The sequence below is a fragment of the Mytilus trossulus genome, chromosome 4, assembly GCF_036588685.1.
Source record: "Mytilus trossulus isolate FHL-02 chromosome 4, PNRI_Mtr1.1.1.hap1, whole genome shotgun sequence".
In the NCBI taxonomy this organism is placed as follows: domain Eukaryota; kingdom Metazoa; phylum Mollusca; class Bivalvia; order Mytilida; family Mytilidae; genus Mytilus; species Mytilus trossulus.
Genome location: NC_086376.1, coordinates 68,865,916 through 68,880,097, shown reverse-complemented (window position 1 = coordinate 68,880,097; position 14,182 = coordinate 68,865,916). Strand labels below are relative to the sequence as shown.

At 32.3% G+C, this 14,182-nt stretch overlaps 2 protein-coding genes across 5 annotated transcripts in view; one reads left to right on the top strand and one right to left on the bottom strand.

The window, feature by feature from the left end:
• LOC134715825 (basic proline-rich protein-like) overlaps positions 1–14,182 on the bottom strand; it is an 87,862-nt gene that overhangs the window by 24,094 nt on the left and 49,586 nt on the right. For all 4 annotated transcript variants that reach the window (XM_063578309.1, XM_063578310.1, XM_063578311.1 and 1 more), the window contains 5 exons: positions 13,334–13,408; positions 12,529–12,627; positions 11,965–12,045; positions 10,510–10,605; positions 656–778 (listed from right to left, as the gene is read on the bottom strand). In XM_063578309.1, the coding sequence (XP_063434379.1) occupies positions 656–778; positions 10,510–10,605; positions 11,965–12,045; positions 12,529–12,627; positions 13,334–13,408 (474 nt within the window). The remainder of the gene's footprint in view (positions 1–655; positions 779–10,509; positions 10,606–11,964; positions 12,046–12,528; positions 12,628–13,333; positions 13,409–14,182) is intronic.
• Positions 3,810–5,515, top strand: LOC134714349 (uncharacterized). The gene has a single exon (XM_063575589.1). It carries the CDS (start codon positions 3,821–3,823, stop codon positions 5,513–5,515), a length of 1,695 nt encoding a protein of 564 aa, XP_063431659.1. The 5' UTR covers positions 3,810–3,820.

Here is a 14,182-nt window from a genome sequence, read left to right as displayed (position 1 = left end):
TAATCTGACATTAAATGCTTGCTAAGCATCCCTGAAACCAGTCTATCATATGTACATTTCTGACTGACAAGACCAGATCTTTAATATCTTGTATATTTCTATTCAAATACTGTGGTATACTGTGGATTCATTTATTTTTTGGTGGGTACCAATTTCCGTGGTATTGGTTTGTGTTTTCCAAATGTCTGTGTTGAATTAATTTAAATTTGTGGTTTCCCTGTACCACTGAAAGTCACAAAACTTGGTATTCAACAAATAATAATGAATCCATAATATAGGATTAAGAATGTGAAAATCTAATACTTCATTGAACCTAGTATTCTTTTGCTGCTTATCTTTCAGATACAGACTGCTATTAATTTGTAGGCATTCAAAGTAAATTTATATACACACAAAAGCAATAGATAATATCACAATAGCCTAGCTATTGCTTAAAACCATGAAACAATTATGTTTTTTTCACCACAAAACTGTTACTAAGAAGCTGGTATAATGATTATATATAAATATAAATCCACATCAAGCATATTACAGTGCATATAAAATATAAAGCAACACATATATATTGTGTGCTTAATCTGCAATACTAAAAGCACTCAATTAGGAAACCAGATTCTCTGTGCTTAAGCCTGCTAAAAACATAAGATTTGTGAACCTGCTGTTCCACTGGTGGTACAAAAGGCTTTTGATTAGCTCCCTTTGGAAGAGGAGGCAAAGCTGAATTGCGTACTGTAGCATGTTGGGGGGTTGGTGCCGCATCTGGATCCTCATATGTATCCTGAGTATATAATATTCATAACATTTCAATATGTACGTCTGAAGCTGGCAAACATAAATCTTCATTCCATAACATAAATATATGTTAATAAAATATCATAACAACTGATATACAGCTACCTACCAACAGAAGGTTTTTTAATTGCAGAAACAATAAGCAGAGCATATTTATGAAACTTGACTTGAATTGACATAGAATCTTTTTTTTTTCAAAAGTACAATTTTCTTGGTATCCATACAATTTAACATTTATTTTGAAAAAAAAGGATTATTATATTTGCATGAGTATATATGGAGAGAACAATGTGAATCTTATAATAGTGTATAACATAACTCAAAGTCACATATACATTAAGGTGATTAAGCAAATATGAATACTGGTATGGCCTTCATACTTCAACAACCAAGAATGTGTCCACAGTACACGGATGCCTCACTCGCACTATCATTTTCTATGTTCAGTGGACCGTGCAATTGGGGTAAAAGTTCTAATTTCGCATTAAAATTAGAAAGATAATATCATAGGGAACATGTGTACTGTGTTTCAACTTGATTGGACTTCGACCTCATCAAAACTACCTCTGCCAAAAACTTTAACCTGAAGCGGGACAGATGGATGAATGAATGGATAGATGAACAAACGAACACACTTATCGTAGGTGGGGCATAAAAATCAAATTTCAGAACACTTTTTGTTAGTCTTAACTTTTAGAGAAAAAAACTTACTTAATATTTTTTTAACAGATAATTATTAAAATTAACAAATGTTTACAGAATAAGAAGCATGCTAATAAAACATGCTGAAAAAAAACAGGTCAATGTACAAATATCCCATACTTTTGCAAGAACGATTCCTGTTTACTTAATATTGTAATAATATGATTTTTCTACAATGTTAATTTTATCTCTCATCACTTTTCTGCATTATCTGGGGCTTATACAAAACTGTTGAATGGGTAAAATTGCCCTCACCAGATTCTAAGCCTTATACCAAAAGCCTTTAAAGGTGATATTTATCTTACATTGACCTTATATTAGATATGTTATATCAAAAATCCATCAAAGATCTATAATCTCATGAGTATATTTATCAATATCTGATATGCACATATACAAATATACACAAATATCTATATACATAAAAACTAATGATTTGATTTAATAGGGGTACAGCATAGAATAATATATATCAAAAATGCCTTGAACATTAACCAGGTTTTTTTCAGAATCTGGTCAAATCTTGTACTTTAATAAATTGTATATACTATTGTCTAATTCCAAGCTGTTGTAGGTTGTGAAACAGATTCAATTCTTCTAGACTGAAAACTGTTTCTGTGATCTCGTTTTTTGTGCATGTCGATTGTGTAGAAGATTGTGGGTTCAAAAGTGGGTTAAATCAAAGACATTCAAGACCCATTGGTTGCCTTCGGCTGTTGTTTGCTCTATGTTCGGGTGGTTGTCGCTTTGACATATTCACCATTTCCTTTCTCAATTTTATTTCAAAGTAATATTTGTTGCTTCTCTGCTAAAAGCATGCAGCATTAAGGAGTAAGGTCAAAGAGGAGTTGTATTAGAGTATAAAGAATGTGTCAAGAGTAGGGTAAAATGCCTTCCTTCTGACTGTTACCTTGAGAATAAGAACATTAACAAGAATGTGTCCATATGATACAGATACCCCACTAACACTATCTTTTTCTGTGTTCAGTGGACCACAAAATTTGCCTCAAAACTCAAATCTGGCATTCAAACTGGAACACCATATGATAGAGAACATGTGTACCAAGTTTCAAGTTGATTGTGAAACAGATTCAATTCTTCTAGACTGAAAACTGTTTCTGTGATCTCGTTTTTTGTGCATGTCGATTGTGTAGAAGATTGTGGGTTCAAAAGTGGGTTAAATCAAAGACATTCAAGACCCATTGGTTGCCTTCGGCTGTTGTTTGCTCTATGTTCGGGTGGTTGTCGCTTTGACATATTCACCATTTCCTTTCTCAATTTTATTTCAAAGTAATATTTGTTGCTTCTCTGCTAAAAGCATGCAGCATTAAGGAGTAAGGTCAAAGAGGAGTTGTATTAGAGTATAAAGAATGTGTCAAGAGTAGGGTAAAATGCCTTCCTTCTGACTGTTACCTTGAGAATAAGAACATTAACAAGAATGTGTCCATATGATACAGATACCCCACTAACACTATCTTTTTCTGTGTTCAGTGGACCACAAAATTTGCCTCAAAACTCAAATCTGGCATTCAAACTGGAACACCATATGATAGAGAACATGTGTACCAAGTTTCAAGTTGATTGGACTTCAACTTCATCAAAACAACCTTGACCAATTTTTTTTTTAACCGAAATCTTTAACCTGAAGAGGAACAAACAGAAGTACAGATGGATATACTAACAGACATAAGGACACAGAGATCGAAAAACATAATGCCCCTAAGTGGGGCATCAGTCTGGTACAAAGCAGGGTGATATTCTCTTCCTATAAATGTGTTGTCATCCTCAATATACCACTGAATGTTAAGTAGCCATCCATCCATCCATCTAGACTGATATTACTTTTGCGCTCTGGTATTCAATGGAACCTCATATACTCAGGTCATATCTATTTGAAATGGTCTTGAAAACTATAATGATAATGCATGGTGATTCTTCAAATACATTTATCTCATAATACTTTTCCCCTTTTCAACTACAGTAATTTTCGATGTAAATGGTAATACAGACAGTTATTCAAAATGCCACACTTGTGTAAACTCGAATATAGATGCATGTTGAAAAGCAGGGACATGAAACTTCAATGCAATATTTTCTATATATATACAAGTACACTAACTGTTATTGTTTCTGACATATATAAAATTAAGGTTTTAACTTTTAAAATGTATAAATATAGTTGCATTATCTACAAAACTTCAGATATAAAGTTAAATTATCAACATAATCAAAGGTCATGTTTACAATTAATATACAGTTTTAAAATTTATCTGTTAAGTCAGTTAACCTATGTACAGGAAGAAATAGAACACAGTACGCACTTACTATGGCTTTGTCTAAATCTATCTGGAAAGGACAGACTCCAATCAATTGTCAGCTGTGTGAAACTGAGAAAGTTATTCAATGGAAATGTATCCAATGCAGTCTATTGATGTGCAATTACTGCTGTGATAAAATACATCCAAAGTTCAGAAATGCAAAGGAACATAAAATCATCAATATAAAGGACCTAGCAGCTCACCAAGAAGAACTGGATTTTACCAACATAAAATGTAAGGCTCATTCTGGACAATCTAGCTGTCTTTTTTGCAGAGCTTGCGACATTCTTGTTTGCCCAACATGTGTGTCCAAAGTTCATAAGAAACATGACTTGATTGAAATTTCAGAAGCTTATAAGATAAAAATGGACAAACTGAAGGAAGGTCAAAGTGAAATACAAAAGGATAAAAAAAATGTTGTTATGAAAAAAGATATTTTAGATAAACTTATAGTTGATAAAACTTTAAAGCATTCAAAAGTGAAGCAAGATATTCTTACCCATGGGAAAGTTTTACACAAAGCAGTTGACCAGCACATTGACAAGCTTGTAACTGACTTGGATCAGTCTAAGAAGGATATTCTACAATCCATTGAACAGGATCTCGATACCATCAACAGCTCCATAAATGAATTAGACTACAAAAATGGTGAAATGGAAGATTTCATAAATACTACCGACACTACAAAGTACTTTCAAGAAATGAAAAGGATTGAAAAATCCATTGAAGCGCAAACTCCAATTACAAAAGAAGAATACCAATCTATTCCAATATTTAATCCAGGGGTGATCACTCAGTCCAATGTTGGAGGTTTACTAAGTGATCAGAAACCCACTGCTGAATTGGATGTAGCCATAGTAATAAATGAAACACATCAAACAAACCTCTCAGCTGTAGGATATATGTGTACTGATCCTGATACAACATTGTGGATAGGAAGTGTGATGGATAATGTAATACAGAAAGTAAACCCAGGAGAAAATAAACTGAACATACTATCCAACTTTAATATGAAGGTTCATGATATGGCTGTTACTCAATCAAATAATCTACTTATATCTACAGGGCAATCAAGACTGAAACAAATCAGTAATAGTACAGGTACATTAACAGACTCGGGATATAATATGTCATCATTCCTTGCTACAGCAGTCCATATCACCAGTGACAATAAAGTTATAGTAGCAGGTGTTAATAGTGACTACCCTGAACGTAGAAGAGGAGTGGTAATATGCATGAATCAGAAAGGAGACCATGAGAGAGTGTATGAACATGATCAACATAAACAACCTTTATTCATCTTTCCAGGGAGAATAACCAGTACCAGTAATGGAAATATTCATGTGGTGGATAAAGTAAGTGATGTCAGGGGTAGAGTAGTAGTGTTAGGACAGGGTGGTGATATCATCAATATCTATACAGGAGACAAAGAGATCAACAAGGACAGATCATTCTTTCCAACAGGCATAGTGACAACACCTAGAGACAATGTTATAATACCTGATCCATGTACTCATACGCTTCATATCCTGAACAATGCTGGTCTGCTGATGACAAGTTATAAAACAAGTGACATAAACATAATGTTACCACTTTCTCTTGCATTCTCTCCAAGAGGAAAACTCTACATAGGATGTGGCAGACAAGCAGGCAGACCAACCAAGGAGGCCAAGATATATCAAGTGACCATATCAGGATGTTAAAACATTCCATATTACCTTTACTTTTATACAGAAAATAATGTTTGCTGACTTCAGTCTGAAGTTCCTTTCATTACAAATTTTCTGTAGATTGTATATGTGTTTAAAATATTAGCAGTATTACAAAAATTTAATATTATTATTAAATCTCATTTTTTTTTTAAAGTTTTAAAAGTGACAAATTTTATTCATAATAGGTAGTAGGCTATACCACCAGTTTGCATCATTTGTAAATTAACTGAAACTCAGGAAAATTTTCTCCTTTTAAACAATTTCTTTACTTTTAATTCTCTTTTTTTTTTAAATATTGAAACTTATGTTTCACAATGCTTTCATAGAGTTATGCCTACAGTATTTATCTGATGATTAAATTATTCATGGAGTTAAAAAATGTTTTTTTTTTTTTTCTTTCAAAAAGATCAAACGAATTCCATTGCATGAGCAAAAAGGCATTTGTGGTTTTCAGACTTCTACACTCAAGTCCATACAATAGGTCCGAGACCACAATTGTTGTCCCTTGATTTTCGTTTTTCACAAATATAGTCCTTAGTGTTGACAGTGGGGTACTTGCCATTAATTTTTATACCCCTTCCAAATTTATTTCTCCATGTTCAATGCCTCAAATTGCAAGTAGGGGGTGAAATTACACTAAAAAAATTTGGGTCCAGAATTTTAAAGGAAAGTAGTAATTTGGTCCAGGTTAAAAGGTTGAAAAATAGCACTTCGGAAGCTGTCAAAAGATTTCAAGACGCCCTAAACATAAAATTGTCCATTTTTTTAGTTAGAGCCGATGAAGTTTTCTATAATTTTGATATAATTTGTCCCAAAAGTAGTACAGCCCACTGGAAAAGTTTCTTTGAGAAAGCGCAGGTGGGATTGTTTTAATTTTCATTTATGTTCTAAAAAGGAAGTTATAATCTTGCAGTTATGCTTGGGTAATACGTACATGACAGATAAATTTAAGATTACATGCAAGAATGCACATACTGAAAAGTCTTGCCTGCCATACATATCATGATTGAATATGGTACAGGCCAGATGAACCCGATGGGCAGACATGCACACCTTACAATCATTCCATACACCAAATAGAGTAAATCTTTTACTTATAAAATTTGAGAAACTAACCTAGCCGGGAAAACTTAATGTTGACAATGGTCTAAAAAATGAGCTCTAGGTTAAACCACTGTTAGACTATCAGTACATCTTACAATCAGTCCATAGACCAAATATAGTTGACCTTCTATTAATAGTATAACCATAAAAACTTTGACTGATGAACCATGAACATGATGATGATATCAAGGAGGGATGAACTTGGCAAAACATATGTACACCAAACAATCATTACCTGCATCAAATGTAGTTGATTCATTGCTCATTGTATCTAAGATATTGACTTTACATTGAAATCTTAACATTGCAATTGAGGTAATAAAATGAGGTTAACGCCATGTGAACCCTCTATGGCAGGAATGAGTAATAACAAGAATGTGTCCAAAGTACAGGGATGCCCCACTGGCACTATCATTTTCCATGTTCCATGAACCGTGAAATTGGATCAAAAGTCTAATTTGGCTTTAAAATTAAAAAGTAATGCCCCTTTACTATTGTAGGTGGGGCATAAAAAATGGCATGTTGCATGATTTCTAGTGAGACAACTAACCACTAGAGACCAAATGACATGAAAGAAACTAAATATGACTGTAGTGACTTTACAGCCTTCAACAATGAGCAAAATCCATAATGTACATTAGGGTGGAAAAAAAACCCAGAAATAACAAAACTCAAAACAATCAAACAAATAAAAACAACAACATTTGCCTAATGTATCTACAGAACTAAAAATTTGTAAGGGTTCCACGGAACCCAGTGTCTCGCCTACTTTTGCTGTAAATCGCAGGCTCAACAAAAGTGAGGAAAAAAATCAATAAAAATATTCCTCTTGATACTATCTATTGATTGTAAGAGGCTTCTGTCCAAGTTTGGTAAAAATCTAGGATGGTTAATGAATCTAATAAATGTTTGATAACTTTAACTGCAGACTGTATGTAATGTTAACTGGAAGAAAATCTAAGTCCATTTAAAAGTAAAATACAGAAAAAATGGAGTTATCTTTTTACCGAATTTACTTCTGGATACTATCTTATGATCATAAATAAGCTTCTGTCTAAGTTTGGTACAAACCCAGGATAGTTGAAAGTTATTAAAATTTTAAAAACTTTAACCACAGAGTGAATGTAATGTTTCCTCGCAGAAAAACTAAGTCCATTTAAAAGTAAAATACAAAAAAAATGGATTTAATTTTTTACAAAATTTACTTCTGGATACTATCTAATGATAATAAACAGGCTTCTGTCCAAGTTTGGTACAAACCCAGGATAGTTTAAAGAAAGTTATTAAAATTCTAAAAACTTTAACCACAGAGTGAATGTTATGTTTCCCCGTAGAAAAAACTAAGTCCATTTATAAGTAAAATACGGAAAAAATGGAAATTCATTTTTACAAAATTTACTTCTGGATACTATCTTATAATCATAAACAAGCTTCTGTATAAGTTTGAAAGTAATCCAGTATAGTCTGAGAAAGTTATTAAAATTTCAAAAACTTTAACCACAGAGTGAATATTTGTGGACACCGCCGACAATGACGACGGAATGAAGGATCGCTTAGTCTCGCTTTTTCGACAAAAGTCGAAGGCTCGACAAAAATGAAAAGCAAATATGATAGACAGAAAACAACTGAAGACTTGCAAGGATCCATTGTGTATGCAATATAGTCATAATAAATCTTATTAGTGAGAAAAATGTGGACTTCTGGATAGATACCTCAAGGACAAAAAGTCCTGTAGCAGTGGCATCTACCAAGTCGTTAGTAAAACTCATCAGAGTAAAAATTACTTCAAAAGTTTAAACTGGTTATTACAAATAATGTTAATTATTGTTTTGTTCACCTATAAACTTAAATTAAATCTTCAACAGAAATGGCATTTTTAAATTTTAATTTCTAATTACATTTAACACTTTCACAAGATCTGAACACTGAATGAAATATAGGCTAATGTTTAAGGCATCCTTGGTATATAAGTACAAAGTATCAGAAGAATCTATGCAAAAATAAAAATTTGAAGAAATCTACGGTAATTATAAAACAAGTATAGTATTATCACATGGCTTTGTTCAAAGGTATTTCAAGCTTTTAATATATTCAGTGACTAGCAAAGTTTGAAGCATTCAATAACCTGTTCAAAGTTTTCCTCGTGTGGGTGTCCCTTATGTAAATGACAAATAGATGACTTATGACCTTGAAATTGTGGATGGGAAACCTCGACTGGTTGCTCATAGTTGTCCTGTAGTAAACCAGATTTTATTACATATTTATAACTAAAACCTGTATCTCTGGAATTTTTGAAGATATTGTTTACATCTCTTATTTTTTGCTCACATTCAAAATATTACCGTCTCCCCAATAAATATTTTTGACGGGTTATCTTAAATTCTCTGTGGTAAGACATCCTGGTACTCTTTCAATCAAGAGCAACTCAATAAGTAAAAGTTAACTGTTTAAATGCTTTCTATACATAACTAAATCATCGAATAATAGTATGTATAGTTCCCCTAAAATTGCACCAATCAAATATTTATCAATTTTTTTTTTGGTTGCTCATAAATGACCACGTAACAGGATTTCCTATCAAAGAGCAGGTAACCTGTCGAATAATAGTAGAACACAGAGTTAAAAGTCAGTATTATGAAAATGGTCTTAGTAGAACCCAGAGTTAAAAGTCAGTAATATGAAAATGGTCTATCATGTTTTAAGATATTTTTTAATGTATATATACAGAGTGTACCTATACTATATCCTAAAACAAGAATGTGTCCATAGCACACTGATGCCCCACTCGCACTATCATTTTCTATGTTCAGCGGACCGTGAAAATTGGGGTCAAAACTTTAATTTGGAATTAAAATTAGAAAAATCATATCATATGGAACATGTGTACTAAGTTTCAAGTTGATGTAACTTTATCTTCATCAAAAACTACCTTGACTAAAAACTTTAACCTGAACTTCACACTATCATTTTCTATGTTCAGTAGACCATGACATTTTGGTCAAAACTATAATTTGGCATTAAAATTAGAAAGATCATATCATGGGGAACATGTGTACTAAGTTTCAAGTTGATTGGACTTCAACTTCTTCAAAAACTACCTTGACCAAAAACTTTAACCTGAAGCAAACGGATGCACGGACGCACAGACGGACAAACGGAGGCACAGACCAGAAAACATAATGCCCCTCTACTATCGTAGGTGGGGCATACAAATATATAGTTTATAGAAGTGAGGGCCATGACTCTTTATGGAGGTGATGGCCATCTCCAAATAAGTAAATACACTAAAGCAAAGCTAAGATTTATACATAGAGAGAAGAATAATAGTTTAATTATCTTGACTTTTTAAGATTTGATAAAATATATTTTTACTGAAACAAAACGTTGAATGGCGTTTCATAACACTTTTTGTAAATATGCATAATGTTACAAAAAAATACAATCATTCACTCTCTGTATTGCTCCATATATACAATTTAAATAGACCTGCTGATGTTCATTACACAATTGGAATAACACAAGCACAAAGTTTTCTATTGGCTTATAGTCTAACTAACTGAAGTTTTTAATGATTTTAAAAATGTAAATTTACTTGTAATCATCCATTGAATTAAAATTTTTAATTTGAAATTCTATCAAAAGTTTAAATATATAAAACCTAAAATATTTTGCATAGAAGAATTTTTCTCATAAGAACTGTTTGAAATGTGTTTTTAAAGCTGAATCTTTGTAACTAATGCACAATGCCAACTACTGCCTTACTTTAAACATTAAATGAGAGATCCTCTAGGCTTAAAAACCTTCCCTTCCTGACTTCAACTATGATAATAAGAAGGGCCAGCATGATTATAATACAGAAAGCATAACAAAGCATTACTAGCCTGTTCAAAATCATCTTGAGGTGGAGGTATTTGAGGTCCTGATGTTTTACGTCCAGTCTGAGGTGGGTTATCTGGATCCTCATAAAATTCCTCTTGCTATAAAATTGGTATGATTTAAATACAATCCATAAATAAAATTTTATTAGCAAAATTGTGTTTATAATTTTTGCTAATGTACTGTTGATTCATTTATTTCTGTGGATACCAATTTTCATGGATGAGGAAAATTTGTTTTTTCATGGATATCTGATTTTGTGGTTTAAACTTAATCATAATGTGGATTTGTACCAAGTCAGGAATTTGACAGTTGTGATTTGTTCGTTATATGTGATTGAGCTTTTGGTTTTGTAATTTGAATACAGGCTTTTCATATTTTATTATCCTCAGATTTCTGTATTTTTATTATTTTACTTTTCCTTTTTATACGTTGGATACCAATTTTCGTGGTTTTTGTGGGTACACATGAACTAGTAAACCAAGAATTCAAATATTCAACAAATTTTTCTTAGGCTTAGTATGCACATTCGTAAAACCGTGATATCAAATATCCATGAAATTCAAATTTCTCCTCAAAACACAAAAATGATACCAGTGAAAATAAATAAATACACAGTTTTTGGTTCATTTAAATGCATAGTGCAAGTAATATAAAGTATATAATACAATAGCATGCACCAATAAATAATTGCAAGATAATTTCATTGCATTCTATTTCCCCAATACAATGTTTTTATAACATAGATATCTCCACGAATTTGTCAAACATTATTTTGATCTTTTGCACAAAACTTTCAAAAATTACTATTCAGAGCTATCAAATAAAAAATGTCACGGTACAAGAAGGTATAAGTGCAAAGATTCTTTTTAACTTCTTTACATATTTAAAATATTTGCTTCAAAACAAGACTCTAATTAACTCTTACTGTGGATTCATTTATTTTCGTGGGTACCAATTTTCGTGGATTATGGAAAACTTACGAGTTCGTGGATATTTAATTTCGTGGTTTTTGCCGAAGTCTACATACAAGCCTATAGAAAATTTGTTATTCGTTGAACATTTAATTTCGTGGTTCGCCAGTACCCACGAAAGCCACGAAAATTGGTATCCCACGAATAATAATGAATCCACAGTATTTACAAACTAAATATATATTTAAAGCACTTCAAAATCTTTTTAAGTCATGAGAAAAAAATGTTTTCCACAAAACTGATGTTTATTTTTCATTACATTTCCTGCAATTAATGAAAAAATATTTAATTTCAGAAAAAAATGACTATTGTTTCACATTTAGCGTTTCTTCCATTTTAACAAAGTCTATCATATAAACATGCATAATACCAAATCACCTAGTAAACCAACAAAAAAGATATGTGTAAAACCAAACTAGCCAGTAAAGTGCAACCCTCTACACCCCTATCCTATTGTAACTATAACAAACTTCCATCATATCTTACCGTGGGTTCTGGAGGAGGTCTTCTGCCCCCTCTAGGAGGAGGAGGTACAGGAGCTGGGGTTTCCTCTACCTTCTTTACAGCCTGACAAATAAATAAAATATCTAAAATTTGTAGAATTTTTATCTTCCTGTGGGATGATGTGTTGCATATTGTAAATTCAGAATTTAGGAACTTGTAATCATTAATGATGTACCAGTAAGTTTTTAATATTTTCACTTTGGCAAAGTGACAATAAGTTGTTGCTAAGATCATTCAGAATTGCTTTTGATACAAACCTCAAACTCCGAAAATAAGTGAATACTACTCAAAAGAACTTAAAATCAATTTGCTATGATCTAACATAGGTCTATCACAACGTGTATCATGTCTTCTGTGTCACATTTCAGAAGAAAACTTGTTGAAGTACACCTCTGGGTGCGGAAATTTCTCGCTGCATTGAAGATTTTTTGGTGACCTACTGCTGTTGTCAGTTCTATGGTCAGGTTGTTGTCTCTTTGACACATTCCCCATTTCCATTCTCAATTTTATTGTGATCATCAGTGCTGTTTTTTTCTGGAGACTTACCTTTGGGGGTTGTCTCCCCTTACCCCTGGGAGGTGGCGGTGCTGGTGCGTCTGGTTCTGATGTTGTCCTCATTGGCATTTTTCTCCCCATTGTATTAGTCTGTAAAGAGATGTGACAATAATTAGGACTGTATCATACAATAAATTACAAGATAAAATAAATACTTCAAATTAGGTGACACATGTATAAATTTTACATCTGTTTCTGTTTAAACTGATCTTAAACTTTAGTCTAAGATGCATGATTTTTTTATTTGTTGTTAGGGGCTTTGAACTAGCTGTCAGATAACTGCAAATACTCTCAGGTCTGTTCATTGTGTCTTTTTGTGTCGGGATGTATAAGTACCCGGCCACGTCCCCTTGTATTTTTGTCCATCTGATAAGTTAAGCCTTTTTCAACTGATTTTTATAGTTTGTTCTTATGTTGTACTGTTATACCACTGTCCCAGGTTAGGGGGAGGGTTGGGATCCCTCTAACATGTTTAACCCCGTCACATTATTTATGTATGTGCCTGTCCCAAGTCAGGAGCCTGTAATTTAGTTGTTGTCATTTGTTTATGTGTTACATATATGTTTTTCGTTAATTTTTTTACATAAATAATGCCTTTAGTTTTCTCGTTTGAATTGTTTTACATTGTCTTATCAGGACCTTTTATAGCTGACTATGCGGTATGGGCTTTGCTCATTGTTAAAGGCGGTACCGTGACCTATAGTTGTTAATGTGTGTGTCATTTTGGTCTTTTGTGGATAGTTGTCTCATTGGCAATCATACCACATCTTCTTTTTTTATATTTATAACTTTATACCTGTTCTGGGACAGGAAGTTGTCTCCTAGGAGCTGGTTTCTTCACAGGTTGTTCATCAGGATCTTCATATACAGGCTGTAAATATATATCAAGATGTAATAAACATGGCAACACAAGCTTAATCCTTTCAAAATGCAAGTACAATAACTCTTTTGGTAAAACATTAGATGTCAGATGAAAGCTCATACAGATATTTTTTGTTTTTAATATATCAGAAAACAATTGAAAGACACATAAAGGTTTTTATTTAACTGCCCAATTTAGTACAAAATTATTCCACAAAACTATTTTTAACCTTGCTTAATTTAAATCAATTCTATCTTCAATTTTGAAAATCTTTTGGATACTAGACAAGTTTATTGTATTTACAAAAAATAGTGCAGAACTTTTAACAATACATATACAGTGACTATAAAGAGACAGCTATGTTAAATTCATAGAAATTGTCAAAATATTAACAGAGTTTTAATAAACCATAGGCCCAGAGAATCTTTTTTATATTAACACATTTGTACAACTTCTTATATAATTCTATAATAATGAAACTATTAATACTACTGTGATTACAATCAGTAAGTAAAAACAAATCATCTTATATATACTGTATTGGATAATTTCAATTTCTATAACAGTAAAAGTTAGAACACTAAGGATTTTCATGATTCAATGACGTGGTAGCCTCAAACTACAATACCATAGGATTTATTAAATTGTTTTTTTTTTTATATAATATAAAACTTTAAATAACCACACGACTATGGGAATATGGAACCCAACATAACTATGCAACAATTGGTTCTGGCCCAGCATTGTAATTTTATATCCTGGGACCATTCATAATTCTAATTC

Bases quoted from the DNA above. Each gene is read 5' to 3' on its own strand.
- LOC134714349 (XM_063575589.1), top strand. From the start codon at position 3,821: ATGGCTTTGTCTAAATCTATCTGGAAAGGACAGACTCCAATCAATTGT.